Here is an 18,699-nt window from a genome sequence, read left to right as displayed (position 1 = left end):
CTTAAGACACTAGCTGGCAATCTGGGTTATTGGCTGCATGTCTCTGACCAGATCCTTAACTGGAAGTTCCTTTTTATCCTCCCTAAAATTAAAGTGGCAAATTCTACATCTCCGAAAAGTCACTTGATTACAGAAATCTGTGTCTCCCACGCACTAGATGCTCAAGACTATTGAAATGGAATCTTCACGTGGAATCCCAGTTTGATTACAGAAATCGGTGTCTCCCACGCACTAGATGCTCAAGACTATTGAAATGGAATCTTTAAGTGGAATCCCAGCCACGATGTCTTCGGGTTTTTTTTTTTTTTTGCTCTCTTCCAGGTGCTCCAGCACCGTAGGATTTGCAAAACGAACTCCGTCACTCGGCGGACCTCGACCCCTCCCGCGTTTAGCTCCCACAGCCGGAGGTGACGTGCCCTTTCCGTGTTTTGGTTCCGTGTTTGCCCCTCGACGCTCGGTCTCCTTCCCTTAGCCACGCCCCTCACCTGCAAGGAAGCGCGGCCCCGTGGCCCCACCCCAACCGGAAGTTAGGAGTCCCTGGGGCTGACGGGAAACACTGTCCTGGGCGCTCTGCCCCAGCTCCGCCTCCGGTGACGTCGCCGCCCGCCCCTTGACCCTGGCGGCCCCGCCCCCTCTCCTGCCTTCCCCGGGGCTGCTGCTGCAGAGTCTTCGGAAGGCGATGAAGAGGTCTGAGCCGTTGGCTGCTCTTCGCCGGGAAGAGGCGTCCTGCTCCTCCTGGGGAGCTTGCAGGTGAGCGGCCTGGCCCCGGGCGGGCTGGCCGAGACGAAGCGGAGGATCGCGGGCGCCCGCTCCCGTCTTGGGCTGGGGCGGCTCGGTGCGCGCGGAGGCCACGGGGGCAGCGGCGAGCCCCAGGGAGCGAGCGAGCGAGCGAGCGAGCCAGTGAGCTGGCGGTGGGTGTGGCGGCGTGGGCGCCGGCCTCGCCGCTCGCCTTTGCCGGGGAGATTTGCTGCACCCGAGTCTGCCCGGTTCCGGGTGGGGTCCAGCATCCTCCCCGCGGGTCACTCCTTCTGTCGGGCCTGGTCAGGAGTGGGTTGTGGCCCCTGTTGCTTGGCACCTTTCTTTGAAGAGGCAGCGGCTGCAGCGCCACTCTACTCCATCCTGCAACCGTCCCACTTGGAAAAACTATTACATGAAGGAACAAGTCTGGATGAATCAGTTGCAGCTTGGACACCCCGAGAACCCCCTGTTGGCTACTCGGGTGCTGGGGCAGGAGGAGGAGCCCCAGGCTTTTATGATTATTTCCCACTTAGGATCTTGTAGTTTTTTTCTATACTCTCCCCTGTGTGTTTGGGTTGTTTCTCTTTCAGACTTCTTAGAATTAATCAAGCCCCACACTTGGATCCTGCCCCGTATAAGAATTCTATACCAAGTAGAGAAGCGTTGAGTTTATTATTTCCAGTTAACATAAGCCTTTAGCGTTTTACATTGCATATTGGGAAGGATGCTTCAAGCACTGGATTTAAGTAACCGGATTGTCTGCCCAGGCAGATGCTGCTAAAATCGACTTGAGAAATACTACTTAATACAAATAATCACCCCTTAGTTGGAGCATTTTTGTTTCATAGATATCATTATTGTTTTATTATCATCATTATTATTGTTATTATTATTGGTTTTGAGGCTGGCTACAAGCCTAGTTAGCCCAGGGTGGCTTAGAACCCCTGACTTCCCTCCTCCTCTGGAGTTCTGAGATTAGAAGTATGTGCAATCAGGCATGGCTTTTTTTGAACATCATTCCCCCCCCCCCCCCCCCCCCCCCCCCCCCCCCCCAGCTCCCGCCGAGGTTTCTCTGTGTAGCTTTAGAGTCTGTCCTGGAACTCACTCTGTAGACCATGCTGGCCTCAAACTCAGAGATCCACCTCCTGAGTGCTGAGATTGAAAGTGTGTGCCACCACCACCCAACTGAACATATTCTTGAAACAGTGAGAAAGAACTTTTTGGAAAGTTAGTGCCAGGTATAGCCATTAAGTGGCAGAGCAGGGTGTACATGTGCCCGTTCTCATTTTTACTCAGAAATTTAATCCACCAAACTAATTTTGGCCAAAATAGGACAGCAAGTAAAAGTGTAGTAGAAACAAGATGATAGGAAACTACAAATGTGTGTGTGTGTGTGTGTGTGTGTGTGTGTGTGTGTGTGTACACCTTTATTGCCAGAATAGTATGTTATAGGAGTATGCTGATTTTCTTAGCTAGAAGATATCTTAGAGTGCAGTTACTGTCTGGTTGCTCTAAAATCTCAACAGTAAAACTGCACAGAGCAGCAATTAGTGAAATTAACTTCAACACATTTAAAAAAAAAAATCTTAAGGAAGGTGATCCCTAATAAAATATGCATTTGGTATATAAGGGCCTTTAGTAACTTCTGAATCTGGTCTCATGCATAATTGAATTTCACGTTATAGAGTGTGACTATTCAAAAGCCGTATTTGATCTTTAAAAGTTTGGGTTTGTTTTTCTTCCCCCTAGTGCAAGTAAAAATTTTCCTACCATGTCAACAGAATCTGTGGAAATCGATGATGGATTATACAGGTAAGAACTTGAGACTGAAACCCACCTTTTCTGATCGTTAGTTCAGAATCTCATAGTCTGTTTGAAGACTGTGCCCGTGCAGAATTTTGTATGGATATCCTACAGGTCCCTCTCAAACTGAAATTGGGATTTGTATGGAGTTTTCTTATGTTATATGTAGTATGAACATTTTAATGTTATGTAAATAAGCTCCAGTTTCTTTAGACGTAAATGATAGGACTAAGAAGTATTTCATTGTCCAATACGAAAGTAAATGTCTTGAGTTTAGACAAGAGGCTTCACTAATGTTCTTACAGTGTGGGAGCTTCTTCAGTTACCTTAGTTATGTGGTCAAATTTTAGAGGATGGTTATTTCATTGTACTCTCAAGAAATTATAATCTATAGAAAATGGAGAAATATGTGACCGAGAGTTATAATTTGAATGGAATTTAATGAGTTTCTTTTTAAATGAGATATGGCTTGAATGGGAAGAGGCTTCCACACACTTGTGTATCTAAAGATCCCTAGTTGGCAGTACTTTTTGGGGAAATGTAGAAACTTTAGGAGATGGGGCCTAGACAGAGTAGATTACTTGATGTAGTAGATCATTTCTGAAGGTTGTACCTGGCCATCTGTTCCAGTCTGTCTCTCTGCTGTGTGTTTTGATTTATTACTGAGGTCTACACATGCATCTGCCACTTGCATGAGACTAAGCAACCATAAATGAATTCTTTGAAACTGTGAAACAAATAAATCTGTTTTTCCTTTAGGTTTTTCTATCCAGTATTTTGTCACAGAAATGAGAAAAATAATCAGTACATAATTTCATACCAGAAGTGATTCTAGAGAAATAGAATTTCCAGGATGAATTTCCTTAATTGTGTTTGTTTTGCTAATTTGATTAATTTTAATGTTGGGAAAGACTCTCCTCCTGATAGTACTGATAATCTGTGCTATTAACTGTTTAAAGAGCTATGCAAAGTAAATGCGTTGATACTCCTAGCTTGGCAATTGTGAGAGTTAGAGAATTTAATGACTGCTTGAGTACCTCTGGAAAATTAAAAGAGATGTAGTGATGTTCAGTTGTTCCTTGCATTTTAGGACCAAGTAACAAAGAAAAAGAATGAAGTCATACTAAGTTCTCAGTTTCAGGTGTATATAAGCAATCTCTCAGGACTGGAGAAATGGTTCAGTGAGTAAAGGCACTTGCTACCAAGCCTCACAACCTAAGTTTCATCCCCGATACCCACATGGTGGAAGGAGAGCACTGACTCTCCAGAAGTTATCCTTGGACCTCTATACACAAACTGTTACACACATGCAGTAGTAGTTCAAGCATCCACACACTGAAATATTTTTAGTAACAAAGCTTAGGGAAACTTGAATTCTAGAATAGATTTTCTATGTAAAAACCTATCCTCTATGTTGGGAAGATCCAGAGATTTGTCTACCAATACTCTGAGAAACATGGTTGTTCGTGAAGGGAGCATCAGCATCCATGAAGAGCTCTGTCACGTCTCCATATGCCACACAGTACAGTGGGTGATGCTGTCGCTTGACTGGGAACTTAATTCCAGTGAGACCTTAGAGTGGAAGGGTCAGGATCCTGCAGGCAGCTTCTGACAGGGCAATGCTCAGAGCTGTGAGGATGAAGCTTAAGCTCCAGTGAATGACCTGGATTGATGGAGATGCCAGTGTATGAAATGTCTCTTCAGGAAAGCTGTGGGCAGTGTGCAGAGCCAACAAGAGAGAGTCCGTGTAGTTCTGGCCAGTAAGACTGTAAGGGCGGGGCTGGGAGAAGATGAGACCATAGTGTGAGGCAGATGCTGGACAGAGAACTGTGGGTTCTAATGTTGGCCTCATTGATCTTTTCCTTCCCTTCTCTATCCCTGTTCTTCCCTAACAGGGTGGAAATACTCCGCTATTTACCTCAGAAATGTGTAACTTTGTTTTTTATTTTACAGCTCACAGCTAAGAGTTTGCCTTTAGTCTCAGGATATATTGTGGACTTGGACTTCTGATACTGTTATAATATTGGGACTGTTAGACTGTGGAGGATGTGGCATAGTGTTTTGGTTTGACAATGAAATGATGTCCACACACACACTCATGTAAATGCTTGTTTCTCAGTTGGTAGTGCTGTTTGGGGAGTTTCCTCCTCCTGCCATGGGTTCCAGGATAAGCTCAAGTTGTCATGCTTGTGCCTGACACTTTACCTGCCCCACGTCTCTCCAGCCCTGCTTTTCAGTTCTACTTCATTGAGCATAACCATCCTTGCGTTTGTACAACATATGTTTAGGTGATAGCGCTTCTCCTGTATTTATATGGTATAAAATCATCCAGCAGAGTGCTTCTTTTCCTCCTGTTAGAAGAGTTGTGCTCTTATTGTCTGACATTCAGTTCTGAGTGCTTTATGAATTCACACTCTATTATTATTGTGACGGTAAAAAAAAATATGTATTTATACACACTTTGTTTTTTTTTTGGTTTTTCGAGACAGGGTTTCTCTGTGTAGCTTTGCGCCTTTCCTGGAACTCACTTGGTAGTCCAGGCTGGCCTTGAACTCACAGAGACCCGCCTGGCTCTGCCTCCCGAGTGCTGGGATTAAAGGCATGCGCCACCACCACCCGGCTTTATCCACATTTTTTATCATTTCTAATGTTCTCTCTGCTTTTTGGTAAATTCAGATTCTTATCTCTTACTGTTTACTACCTGCTAAAGTGACATTTCTTTCAGCAACTAATTTTTTAGGTTTTATATACTTGATGAAGTCTTTATTTTACTTTTTTTATTTTAAGAAATACTTTTGATGGGTGTGGAATTTCAGGTCACTGTGTTTTGATGCCTTTTTTTTTTTTTTTAATACTTTCTATACTTTTAAAAATACAGTGTTTCTGATTCCCTGGGAGAAAGGCAGCTGACAGGTACTCTCACCTTTCCCCCTTCCCTAACGCCCCATTGCCTCCAGCCACTTTGAGGATTTGATCTTCTTCCCTAGGTTTGTAATATACTGTGGTGCGGCTAGTTTTCTTTGTATTTTTTGTTTGGAAATAGTTTACATTGCAATATGTGAGTTTAGTATTTCTGGGGGGAAAATTGACTACTAGTCATTCATACCTTCTTTGTTCCCTCTTTTTCATATTCTGTTTTAGGACTTCCAATTTCATATATATTGGGCTAAAGAAGCACCATAACTTTCTCAGGCTGTATCTGTTTTCATGTTAAGAAGTGCTGGTGCTGAACTTCAGGTTCTTAGTTCCATAAAGATTTGTATTTCTATCCTCCAAAGGTTTTTTGGTTATGTTTCCCTCTTCCTTCTTGAATATGTGGATCGTATTTATAATTGATGGAATGTCTGTGTTATTCCTGAAGGTGCATCTGTTGGTTATGTTTAGTTCATTAGCAGTTATATTTCTCTACTTCTTGTATACTGGTAACTTTTTTATGGATGTCAAACCTTGTAGATTTTATGTTTTTGGATGCTGGATAATTTTAGATTCCTAAAATATTCTTTAGCTTTATTTAGGAACACAGTTAAATTATTTAAAAACAGTGTGTTCCTTTACTGGCTTGCTTTCTAGCTTAAGACCAAAAGGAGTCTTCAGTTAGTTTGGAGCAAAATTTTCTTCACTATTTATGTAATATTCTTAATACTGTATCTAATGCCCTTTATATTGGGAGATATTTTGTGCTTAACTAAAGCAAAACACAAAGTTTTGTGGGCTCTATTTTAATAGTAGTAATTGCTCCCTTGTCCTCTAAGGTAATTTTTCCAGCTTTAGATTTTTCCAACTGTGTTCACCAATCTATACTAAATTTAAGTTGGAGACCCTTCTGCTAATTTCTGGGCCTCTACTTTAAAACCCTAACTTTCTCTTACCTCATTAAATTGTTTTTTAATATTTATTTATGTATGTGTTTCCGTGTGCACTCACATGCGTGCATGTGTGTGGAGGGTCAGAGAAACTGTTGGAGATAGTTTCTCTCCTACCTTGTTGGTCTCAGGGATTGAACTCGGGTCATCAGGCTTGGTGGCAGGTGCCTTTACCTGCTGAGCCATCCTCTGGCCAACTCTAGCCTCTTCACTACAGCTCATCAGTTTAGGGAGACCACCAGATTCCAGTTGCATTTCCCTCCCTCTGCTGCAACCTAGAAATCCTTCAGCTTACATCTAAATTAAGGCCATGAATGTGATGGCGCTCTCATTTAATTGAAGTGCTCAGGAGGCAGAGGCAGAGGCAGGAGAATCTCTGTGAGTTTAAGACCAGTCCGGTCTGCAGAGCCACATAGTGAGACCCCATCTCAGAGAGGGGGGGGGGGGGGGGGGGAGGGGAGGGGGAGGGAGGGAGGGACGGAGACAGAGACAGCAAGACAATGAGACTCACTTTGTTTTCTACCAGAGATTGCCGTCTTAAGTTATTTGGTATTTAGTGTTTGAAATGCTGTTTTGTTTATTTATTTATTTTTTATCAGTTTTCAGTTATTTAAAACAGGAGAATAAATCTGATTCCTATTATTTCACATTGGCCCAAGGTAGAAGTCTCAGGTAACCAAGGCTGGCCATAAACTTAGGTAGCTGAGTATGACCTTGAGTTCCAGATCTCCCCCAGCCTCTGCCTCTCAGGCGCTGGAAGAGGCATGCAACACTTACCCTAGTTACAAAGTGCTGAGGATTGAACCCAGGGCATTGTGCATACTAGGCAATCATTGTTCCAAGTCACATTCCTATGCTTTTCCTATCTTGATGAACTTTTGAACTACTACTGATTCTTTAGAAGTCAACCTAAATGAACCTCATTTTGAAATCACTCCATCCCTAACCTAAATACAAATAATCTTCTGTATTGCTGATTTCCCATAGTTTCTGGTACTTCTGTGTATTACCTTATACAGTGGTTTGATTATCTATCTCACAGGGGCTTGTCATAGACATTTTGCTGAGTATTTTACATTTTTTATCTTTTGACTGTGTGATCCTTAATAGTACCTTTATGAAGTACATTCTGTTATTTTCTCTGTACAATGAATCTATCCAGTGCCTTTCTGTTTAAAGCATTAGATTTTTTTGGTTTTTGGTATATGAAGCATTTTACCTGTGTGTGTGTGCACCACACGCATGGCTGGAGCCTGTGCAGGTCAGAAGAGGGCATCAGAACCCCCCGGAATTGGAGTTATGGATGTTGTGAAGCACCGCATGGGGTGCCCAGGACCAAATCCAGACCAAATCCAGGTCATCTGTTCGAGTAACAAGTGCTCTTAACCATTGAGGATTTCTCCAGCCTCCTGGAATATTGTTTTTAATAAATAACACAGACACATAATAAGGATCATTGAAGTACATCCAGAAGAAAACGTTTAGACTATTTAGAGGGACTGGAAATCATTTTGTTTTAAGAATTACAGAATTGGAGATGCTAGGGAGAAAATACTAAATTGTAAATACAATCTGCAGATCTTCAGAGAGGGATTAGATGAGTTCTCTATGGCTTCAAGGAAGTAAAATTAGGGTCACTGTGTTAAAATACGAGAACATAGTGTTCCTTCAGCAAAGATAGAAATTTTTAGTAGCTAGGACTTTCTCAAAGTAAACTACCTTGGTGATTTCTTTTTACCGGGCATATTCACTACTGTGTGGCATGCCCACTTAATAGTGTCACCAGTATAATATAGATCAGAAAAAAATGAAAATCATTGACCATTTACATTAATCAAGATGAATACATCTCACAAATGTGGCTAATGAGATGGCTCAGTGATTAAAAGCACATACTGCTCTTACAGAAAACTGGAGCTCAGTTCCCAGCACCTATATCAGACAGCTCATGAACATCCTGTAACTCCAGTTCCAGAGTATCTGGTACTGTCCCCTGTGGGCACCCTTACACACAGATCCCACATGTACATATAAATAAATCATGTTAACTTCAGAGAGGGAAATCTCAAGGGGTTCCAACCCTAACAAAACTATAGGCAACTAAGGAATGCCAAGAGTGGAAGAAAACAGTCTTCCCAGAAGAGAGTCCCCTGGTGGTTATCTAATACCAAGTGGTCAGACCTGAAACTATATACGCATGAGCAACATTATACAGACTGAGCAGATTGTGTTCGTATACTTTGGAATATATATTCATATGCATGTGTGTGTGAACAACAGTTAAAAAGATTCCAGAGGCCATGAATTTGTGAGAGAGCAAAGTATGGGGAGAGACTGGGCTAAAAGGAAGATTGGAAGGGAAAAATGATGTAATAACATTTTAATTAAAAAAAAATTAAAATGAAAAACCATAGTCTCAGAGGAGAATCTCCTATGTAGTTTTCATTCAAAGACACAAAACAAGACACACGTTTGAAATAGTGTAATTTACATAAAGTTGAAAACAGGCCAAACACACACTAACAGATATTCAGTAAGGAGTAAATGCATAGTTTTTACTTCTAAAACGAAAGTCGTAAATACTGATTGAAAAATATAAAGTTTTAAGCTGTAGGCTGGTAATATAGCTCAGTTAGTAGATTGCTTGCCTTCTCTGAGGCCAGTCCCCAGCACTGACCCCACGTAAATAAAGTTACCTACGTGCCAAAAGTTCTGATTTTATTCTGTATTTTAGAGAACAAGGAAGGAAATGGTAAAGTTACAGTTTTCATCTAACTAGCCAACACTTCCAGGCTTTTGAGATAATTAAAATATGCAAATTATTTTTAATATACATTAAGTGTGTCAGTATTATAATTTGAGAACTAAATATTTATAACTAAAGAGTTACTAAAACTATTTATTGCTTACGCCAAACGTTTTTATATTGAATTCTCATAAGGATTTTTTGGAATTTGTATTATCTACGAGGACTGGTATATTGTTTTCTATTAATTCAGATAAACTGTTGCTACTGACTTATCAATGGAGCAGACCTTTTTTTGATTTCCAGAACATATTTTTTTTTTAAAACCCTGACCTGATCCTCCCTGTTCTTAGGATGCATAACTTAACAGGATCCAAAGTGTTCTTTACCAGGTCTTCAGTACAAAGTAATACTCAAGAATTGCCTGACCAGTTCTCTCTCTTTTTTTGCTCTCTCTCGAGTGTGCTCTCTCTCTCTCTTTTTAACATTTTTTAAGTTAGTTCTTATTACCATGAATAAGTAGGTCATTATAACCTTAGGGATATATAAATCTTAATTCTCAAACATCTGTCATCCTTAAGTTTCATCCTCCACAAGCCTTGTATAACTTACTTAGTCCTTTTGTGACTTTAAGCTTTTTTTCCTTAATGAATTTTTTTCATTAATTACATACAGACCACAGGTTCCCCTCCCTCCTCTCCTCCCATTCCCTCCCCCCACCTCCTTTATACCCCTCCCCAATCCACTCCTCCTCCATCTCCATTCAGAAAGGGGCGGGACTCCCATGGGAGTCAACAAAGCATAGCACAGCAAGTTGAGGCAGGACCAAGTTCCTAAGAGAACTGAATTTTTCCCTCCAAAGTCCTGTTTGCAGTCAGTTTTAAAACAAAGATAGCAGAATCAGATGCCTGTAGTGATGCCGAAATGATGAAATGAGTGGACCAGGAAGGAATGGAACAGTGGCAAGTCTACCTCTCATAATTCCATAAAGAGGACAGTTCCTACTCAGCTCTGCCTTGTTGGAATGTGGATTGTAGTGCCAGACTACATTCATTGTTAAAGTGTCTAATATAGTTAGGAATTCAGTTGCTTAACTTTTAAATGCTGTAAAAATCGTCTAAAACAACTCTGGACAGAATCGAGTGTCATGGCTGTTAGTTTGCGAAACTTTAAGGCATATTTTATTTTGATGGAATAATTTCTTTATTTTCACTGTGTTTTACAACAGTCGACAGAGGTATGTTCTTGGTGACACAGCAATGCAGAAGATGGCCAAGTCCCATGTCTTCTTAAGTGGTGTGGGTGGTCTTGGAGTAGAAATTGGTAAGCAATATTTTTTTCCTATAATTTCGGTGATACTTTTGAGTTGCATAAGATAAAGAACATAACTCTTACTTTCTTTAGAAGAAAGTAGAGTCAAAGATTTTTTTTGACAAAACACAAAATATTTTGTCTTCCACAGAAAAACAAAAAACACCCCTTATGTGGTGATCTTAATAGCTTAATAGCTATTAATTAAATTATCATTCATTTTGTTTTTTCTAGGCAGGGTCTTACTATGTAACCCTGACTGTTTGGAACTCACTATGTAGAACACACTGGCTTTGAATTCACAAAGATCTATCTGTCTTTGCCTCCTTAGTGCTGGGGTTAAAGGCATGTGCCACCATACCTGGCTATACGATCATTCGTAATTCATTATGGTTGCGTAGTATATTCATAAGAACACTGAGAAATGAATAGATATCTTTAAATGATATGATTATGTAAAATTTATCAATTCATTTTTTTCCACCTGGATTTTCTAACTTTCTTAAGTAAAAAATGAAAAGGTATAATTATTCAGAACTGTGATGAAGCTCCATGAAGTTGTATTTTGTATGAATTTGCAATGCTAAGTCATTCCTTTTCTCTTTATAGCAAAGAATCTTGTTCTCGCAGGGATTAAGGTGAGTATATACCTGTAGTATGAAAAGTGCTTTGTTATGAACTATTTCTTTTTTCCTGATGTGTGGTGATAAGTACTTTGTCTTATTTCTTCTTTTTACGTAACAGAATCACTAATGCTCTGTGGTTCTTTTTTAAATTTATTGTAAATCTAAACATAAAAAGAATCACTTAACACATTCTTAATTACCTATCATACAGCTTCACTTACCAACACAATGACCATGTATGTTTCATATATTTGCTTCCCATTACCTACTGGCTGCATCTGTTAAATTCTTTAAATAAAACTTCAGTTATTTTATTGTTCTTAAATATTTTCGTATATATTTTTAATATAACCACAACTTAGTAACATTTTAACACCTTAAAAATCTAATAATTTCTTAAGATTGTTGTATTAGTTTTTTATTTCTATAAAATCATTTATTTCAAAATTTAACAGCATCATGCATTATGTCCAGTTTGCATGGGCAGAGATTTTAGCTTGTTCTTCTGTTAGGGTCTCTCACAAGGCTGCCAACAGTATTCATAGGATCTGCACAGCCATCTTAGGGGTGGTTTGTTAAAGAATTTGTTTGCAAAGCTCACATTTGGTTGTTTCCAGCTTGCTTTCTTTGTGGGTTTTAGGACTGCGAACTGTAGTCCCTTACTGACTAGACCAGAGGTCACTCTCCGTTTCTAGCCATGTGCCTGTCTCCACAGTGCTGCTGACAATATAGCAGCTGGCTTCCTGAGGCACTAAACAAGAGGGACTGTACTCAACAAGACAGAGGATGTCCTTTAGCACCTTAGTTCAGAATAAGTCTAGCTCATAGTCAAGACAAGGGATTACCCAACAGCATAGATATCAAAAAGTGTGGGTTGTTGGTGTCACCCTGAAAGCTGCAGACAGAAACAAAATGCCCAGTTGAGAGTTCGGCTTTGTTTTCTTGAGAAATCTTTTTAAAGTTTATTCTCTTTTGTTCTAATCAGGAACCAAGAGAATCTGTGCACTGCGACTTACTTTCTTTTAATTTGTAGGTTTTCCTTCCCTGATTTGATTGTTTTTCACCTTAATAAAATTCATTTCTCGAAGAAAGTAGTCATTTTTGTGGCACATACAGTGGCACATGTCTAATTACAGCCCTTCAGAGGCTGAAGACCAAGCCTGGTCCTGGTCTACATAGTGAGTTCCAGGCCAGCCAGGGCTCCATAGCGAGACCTGTCTCCTACGAAATGGAAAGAATGAAAAAAGTATTTATTGTATATACTTGTGTCCTGTATTTTCCCACAAACTGGTAGTCATATCCAGATTCAAACTGAGATTTGATTCCTTTGACAAGACTATTTTGTAGGAAATACTGTGCTCTGCCAGGAGGTGATAATATTCTAATCTCTTCATTATTTTATCTATTAATCATCATTTTTTATATTCATTACTTCATTAAGAGTTAACAGTTGTCATTCCTTCCTCATTTATTAGCTATAATAATATTTAGAAAGAATTTTCTCTTCATTGATGACTTAATTTCTCTAAAGTATAGACTGCATGTACAAAGGCAGGATGAAGAGTATACTGGATTTTCCCCCATTTGCCACCTTCCAAAAGTTATGCTGACCATCCCTCAGCTGAGCCTAATGAATTTACCTAAACCATGACAAACTTGTATATTTAAATGTACTGCTGGAATGTTTTTATTCATTGTACATTCTGTTTTTATTAGCACTAATTGGTTCATCTTTCATTAGTGGGATGAATTCTTTGACATGGCCCCCATAGTCCTTGTCACTTAAGTCTGGTTGAGGGATGGAGATAAAACATTAATCCTCAGGAAGCACTGGCGCGTATTCAAGTTTAATATTATAAGTTACTATGAAACTTTCTGATTTACTTAGGAATGATAGATTGCTTCTTTCACTTTCTGTTGTTGTATTTTCTCTTAGGTAAGATTCATGGTTTTTAATGACAGTCCACTTACTTGTCCTGTATTGTATTTAACTTGTACGACAGAGTTTCAGAATAACAATTTCAATATTACTAACAAATTATTGAAAATTAGTATCTTTTATCCTTTTCTAAAACCCCTTAATTTTGTCTGATAGCTTTTTAAAAGAAAATCATATAACTCTTCCAGTTAACCATGCAAACAGCTCAGAAATAGTTTAGTTTATTTCTGGTTGAATTCTCAGGTATCACTTTTTAAATTCAATATTGCTACTACAGGCTATTTATTTAATTTAAAATTAAGCATAAACTAAGGTATTTTCAGGTTAGTCTGGTTTCTGTCTACTCTGTTTTCCCTTAGATATTTACTTTTAAACTTGATTTACTCATCATTTGTATTTAAATAAAAGCAAATACATGCATACATAGACATCCCATTCAAGTCTATACTTCTGTCTCTCTGTGTCTTAAAGTTTCTTGCTTTTTATTACTCTACAACATGTCCCTAAGATTATTTCATAGTGATAAGTGTTTTTGATTCTATTTTCTTTTTTTTTTTTTTTTTTTTTTTTTTTGGTTTTTCGAGACAGGGTTTCTCTGTGTAGCTTTGCGCCTTTCCTGGAACTCACTTGGTAGCCCAGGCTGGCCTCGAACTCACAGAGATCCGCCTGGCTCTGCCTCCTGAGTGCTGGGATTAAAGGCGTGCGCCACCACCGCCCGGCTTGATTCTATTTTCTTATATAGTTACTAGAAGATACTTTGTGTGGATATATTACATTATTCCAATTTTCCCATATTTATGTACATTTTGTTTCTAGTGTTTTTAATAGTAATACATTTAATAACCTTGGCTGTAAGTGCTTTTGAATCTTTTCAAAGATGTCTTTGGGACAGATTCCTAAAAATAAGATTTCTCTGTTAAAGGGGAAATGTACGTCTTGACAGGTTATACTAAAATTCTTTCCATTGAGGTTGAGGCACCAATAGTGCCATCATAATGCATGAGAGTGATTGATTCCCATCATCCTCTGATAGAACATGTTGTCAACTTGTTGAACTTGACCAGTCTAATGAATGAGGAAGGTGCTACATATTCAGCATTTCATATTCAAGAGCAATAAAATATGTATATTCCAGCATGTTCCTTGTAAATTAATCATTTTCTTTGAGGTGTGGCATGATAACATTTACATTTTTTCCTAGTTTACCCATTACCCTTATCATCGGGGGGCATGGGATATTTTGAAGTGTTTTTATATAAATTTTTCTGAATGTTTTCTTTTTTTTTTTATAACATGCCACTTTAATAAAATTTAAACCTTTTCACTATGTAGTTTCTACATCAGGTTGTTGGAGTTTTTCAAGTGTTTATAGTCCTGTCTTCTAAATAAAGATGTAATTGTATATCCTTTTCAATTCTTACAACACTAAGTTCTTTTCGTTACTCATGTATACATAGTATTTTTAGTACATTGTAAGTAGCCTTAAAGGTAGTATGCTCCTGGTTCTATTTTGGACTTAACAGATATTTTCCTTTGTTTTTTTTTGAAGGCACTGACAATTCATGATACGAAAATATGCCAAACTTGGGATCTAGGGACCAATTTCTTTCTGTGTGAAGACGATGTTGTTAATGAGAGAAATAGGTAAAGATATTTTGATACAGTGTCATGAGATTTTTTTAATAAATATTTTTATTTTATAATTAATTTAATTTTACATATCAGCCATGGATTCCCCTGTCCTCCCTCTTCCCATCCCCCAGCCTTCCCCCCCCCCCCCCCGATTCACCCCCCCATCCCCACCTCCTCCAAGGCAAGGTCTCCTCTGGGGAGTCAGTCCAGCCTGGTAGATTCAGTTGAGGCAGGTCCAGTCCCCTCCTCCCTGCACCAAGACTGAGCAAAGTGTCTCAGCATAGACCCTAGGTTCCAAAAAGCCGGTTCATGCACTGAGGGCAGGTCCTGGTCCCACTGCCCAGGGGCCTCCTGAACAGTTCAAGCCAATCAACTGTCTCACTTATCCAGAGGGCCTGGTCCAGTTAAAGCAAAGGATAGCCAGACTGCAACTCACAACTCCAGGGAGACTACCTGGTAAGGAGGACCCTAGGAGGGACATAGGGACCCCCCAGCAACAGAGAGGTAGATGAGATTTTTAAAAAAAAAAAAAAAGAATATATAGAATGTTTTCTATATTGAGAATGCCAGTTTAGTCACAGCTGTTTACTTTGTCAAGGTGAATTTGCACTGCCCTAGATAAATAAGTACTGGCATGTATTTATTTCCTTTGTCAAGGTTTTGAAATGAATTTGACATCATTAAAGGAAGTTTTTTTTTTTTAATTACTTAACAGTGGGTTTATTGTGACCTTTTTATACGTATCTACCATTAGAGTTTGCTTTTATCCCTTTGCCCCCACTGACCTTCCTCACCTTCTCTTCATTCATTTGGATTGTCCCTCCTGCTGTCATGACATCTGTATTCCGTGACCTTTTTCTATTGCCTGCCTTGTCCATGCCTATATACTCTTGGTTCCCTCTGACAGTTCCTCTATTTTCACGACTAAAGAGTCTGCTGTGATTAGGAGACTTAAGCTTGGAGATTAGAAGTCAGAGGATATATGTAAAGAGTGGTAGGCTTGCTACAGAATGTGAGAGTATGTCTTAAGATCGGGGAGCTGTTTAGACAAATGAATAAATCTCTGTTTATCTACATTTTATTTAGTTTTCCTTAAAATTTCATGTGCTGGGTCCTTCTCATGTTAATCAAGTATCTAATATTGAGACTGAGTAGAATAAATGAGAGATTAGTAAATATATTTATTTTCTAGGGCTGAAGCTGTACTTCATCATATTGCAGAACTGAATCCATATGTTCATGTCTCATCATCCTCTGCCCCTTTTGATGAAACCACAGAACTCTCCTTCTTAAAAAAATACCAGGTTAGTATTTTGTATTGAGTGTTATTGATAGATTCCAAGGAAGTTATATGATATAACTAGTATAACCTAATATATTGATGAGCAGAATGGAAAAAATCAAGTTAAAACAATACCTATTAAATGATCCTTTTGAGAAAGAGCCCTAATAACTCCTGAATGTAAGCTGGGTATTTGACAGTAGTACAATTGAAATTCAGTGGTTTTTAACAATAAGCAAAAGAACTGAGTTCAGATCCCCAATACCCATGCTGACCCCCATTGTTTGCTGGTCATCCAACCTAGCTAATGGATGAGCTCCAGGTTCAGGGAGAAACTGTCTCAGAAAAACGCAGTGAAAAGTGATAGAGGAAGATACTAGAATCAGCTCTGACTTACGCAAACACATTTAAGACGGCTTACATATGCATACGCTGCACATAAGAAAAGAAACATTAATGTCAGAAAGTTTTGGCACCTGATGAACACAACAAGTCCTTAGATTAAAGATGGGCTGGAGCCTGAACTAGATTTTATGTGATTTACACCCTATTATATTAGCCTGTAATGTTTCATAAATACTGACAGAAAACACTAGGGTATAACCCATCAAAATGATCAATCAGAAACATAAATTTTAACATGCATAGGAACCCAAGAAATAAGAAAAAAAGTAATTCAACTAGCTTTCTATACTTGGGAAGACTATCCTTCTAAGATGAAAAAGTCATCTCAAGATTTAAAACAAAACTTGAAGGAATTTATTACTGCCAGACCAGGCTTCCAAAAGATGCACAAGGGAATTCCCATCCATAAGCAGAAAATCGTAGCTAGAATTATGAATACACATGAAAGTATATGAAAGATGAATCCCGTTTGTAAAAGAAGACACAGAAAAGAAGAATTAAAAGAGCCAAGCCACAATGGTGAACAAGTCACATCTAAAGATAGCCTCACTCAGTAGCCAGTAAACCGTTAGTCAACAAAAATCTTCCTGACCAAGAGGGAATGGAATGGCAATTTTTATTCCCATGAAGAAAGGCAGACTTAAATGGGTGATATTTAAAACAAATAAGAAAAACATAAATCCTTACATTATATTAATTTTAAGTGTAAATGGACTGTATTCCCCTGTTAGATGACACAAATTGAGTGAATTGAAAGCAAGATTCAACAGCATACCAGTAGTCTATCAGAAACTCACTTCGGTAGTAAACACAGACACTGAAAGGGGAAAGATGGGGAAAGGTTGCAGGCCTGGGAAGACAGCGTGAGTAAGAGTGCTTTCTCTACAAGCATGAGGAGCTGAGTTCATATCCCTAGCACTCAGGTAAAAAGCAGGGTGTGGCTTTGCCAGCATTAGGGTGGGAGTAAGATGGGGATTCTGAGAGCTGTCCTAGCGTCCGAGCCATCTTAGCTGAACCAGTGAGCTCTGCCTGTGAGAGACCGTGACTCGGCAATACGGCAGTGCTCTTACAATAGAGAATGACACCCCAGGGTCATTCTCCGGGTTTCAGACACACGCACGTGCGCACACACGTAAACCCAAAGTGAGCAGGAGTAGATATTCTTACACAGAGTAACTGTAAGATGAAAATAGTCATTTAATTGAGGGATCAGTTCAGTACTTTCTACCCAGCAGGATCCAGTACAGTGTTAGAGCACTGCAGTTTCATCAATGGACAGATCATCAGATACAGAATCAACAAACAGCAAGCTGGTTATGGTGACACATACCACCAGTCCTATTATTTGAGAGGCAAAGAAAGGAAGATTGCCATAAGCTTAAAGAAATGCTGGGTTAAATAGTGAGTAAAAGGCCAGCCAGTTCTACATAGTAACAATACCCTTTCTCAATTCCCCCACAGAAAAATTCAGTGTTGAAGTACTCTAGGTAATGTACTGAGCAGCAGATATACCCAGAACATTTTATCCAACAAGTATAGAATATACATCCTCAGCATATGAAACAGTCCTTAAAGAACATTACATATTAGGACATAAGAACAAATCTTGAGACATTCACAAAAATTGCACTAGTGGAGACTAGGCATGTAGCTTAGTTGCTAGATTGCTTCCTAAATATTCACAAAACTCTGAGTTTCATTGCCAGCATCAGATAAAATTACATGTAAGACGTGTCTGTAGTCCTGCCACTCTAAAGATGGAGGCAGGAGAATCAGAAGTTGAGTGTCATTTTTAGCACATGCCAAATTCAAGGCTACCTTGGACTTCATGAGACCTTGTCTGAAAGGAGAAAGAAACACTGTGTCTTCTTTGACCACTATGTTAAAAAAAGGAAAAATAACAAAATAAACTTCAAAAATCTCACCCATCCAAATTAGAAAACTATTATTTTTTTTTTTAAAAAAGAACAAAATGATGACCTGCTGCAAGAATCTACATAAAAAAGGAATTCTCATACCATATTGGCAGAAGTATAAGTTAAACAATTCTGGGAAGAATGGTCCTCAAAATTAATAATCTTGTGTCCTAAAATTGGCTCAGTAGTTAAGTGCACTCTTGCAGAGAACCTGGGTAATCAAATCCCAGCACCTACATGGCTCTTCACAATCTTCTGTAACTCCAACCCAGAGAATCACAGGCCCTCTTCTGGCCTCCACCTCCAGGCCTACAAGTGGTACACAGATATGGAAGCAGGAAAAATAACCATACACATAATTTTTAAATTAAGAAATTAATAATCTGTATGATGTAGTTATCCCACTTCTGGGGTTTTTAACCAACCTAAATGAAATCA

The 18,699-nt window shown here is 39.1% G+C and overlaps 1 protein-coding gene across 1 annotated transcript in view; it reads left to right on the top strand.

The window, feature by feature from the left end:
• The first annotated feature begins 594 nt into the window (after positions 1 to 594).
• Positions 595 to 18,699, top strand: part of Uba6 (ubiquitin like modifier activating enzyme 6) — a 67,249-nt gene continuing 49,144 nt past the window's right edge. Inside the window, 6 exon segments of the mRNA XM_052735295.1 lie at positions 595 to 750; positions 2,488 to 2,550; positions 10,379 to 10,473; positions 11,071 to 11,099; positions 14,576 to 14,670; positions 15,851 to 15,962. Of these exon segments, the coding sequence (XP_052591255.1) occupies positions 680 to 750; positions 2,488 to 2,550; positions 10,379 to 10,473; positions 11,071 to 11,099; positions 14,576 to 14,670; positions 15,851 to 15,962 (465 nt within the window). The 5' untranslated portion in view covers positions 595 to 679.

The sequence above is a fragment of the Peromyscus californicus genome, unplaced genomic scaffold, assembly GCF_007827085.1.
Source record: "Peromyscus californicus insignis strain IS unplaced genomic scaffold, ASM782708v3 Scaffold_13__1_contigs__length_99412109, whole genome shotgun sequence".
NCBI lineage: Eukaryota > Metazoa > Chordata > Mammalia > Rodentia > Cricetidae > Peromyscus > Peromyscus californicus.
Note: the sequence above shows the minus strand (reverse complement) of the source record. Positions and strands in the feature narration are given on the sequence as shown.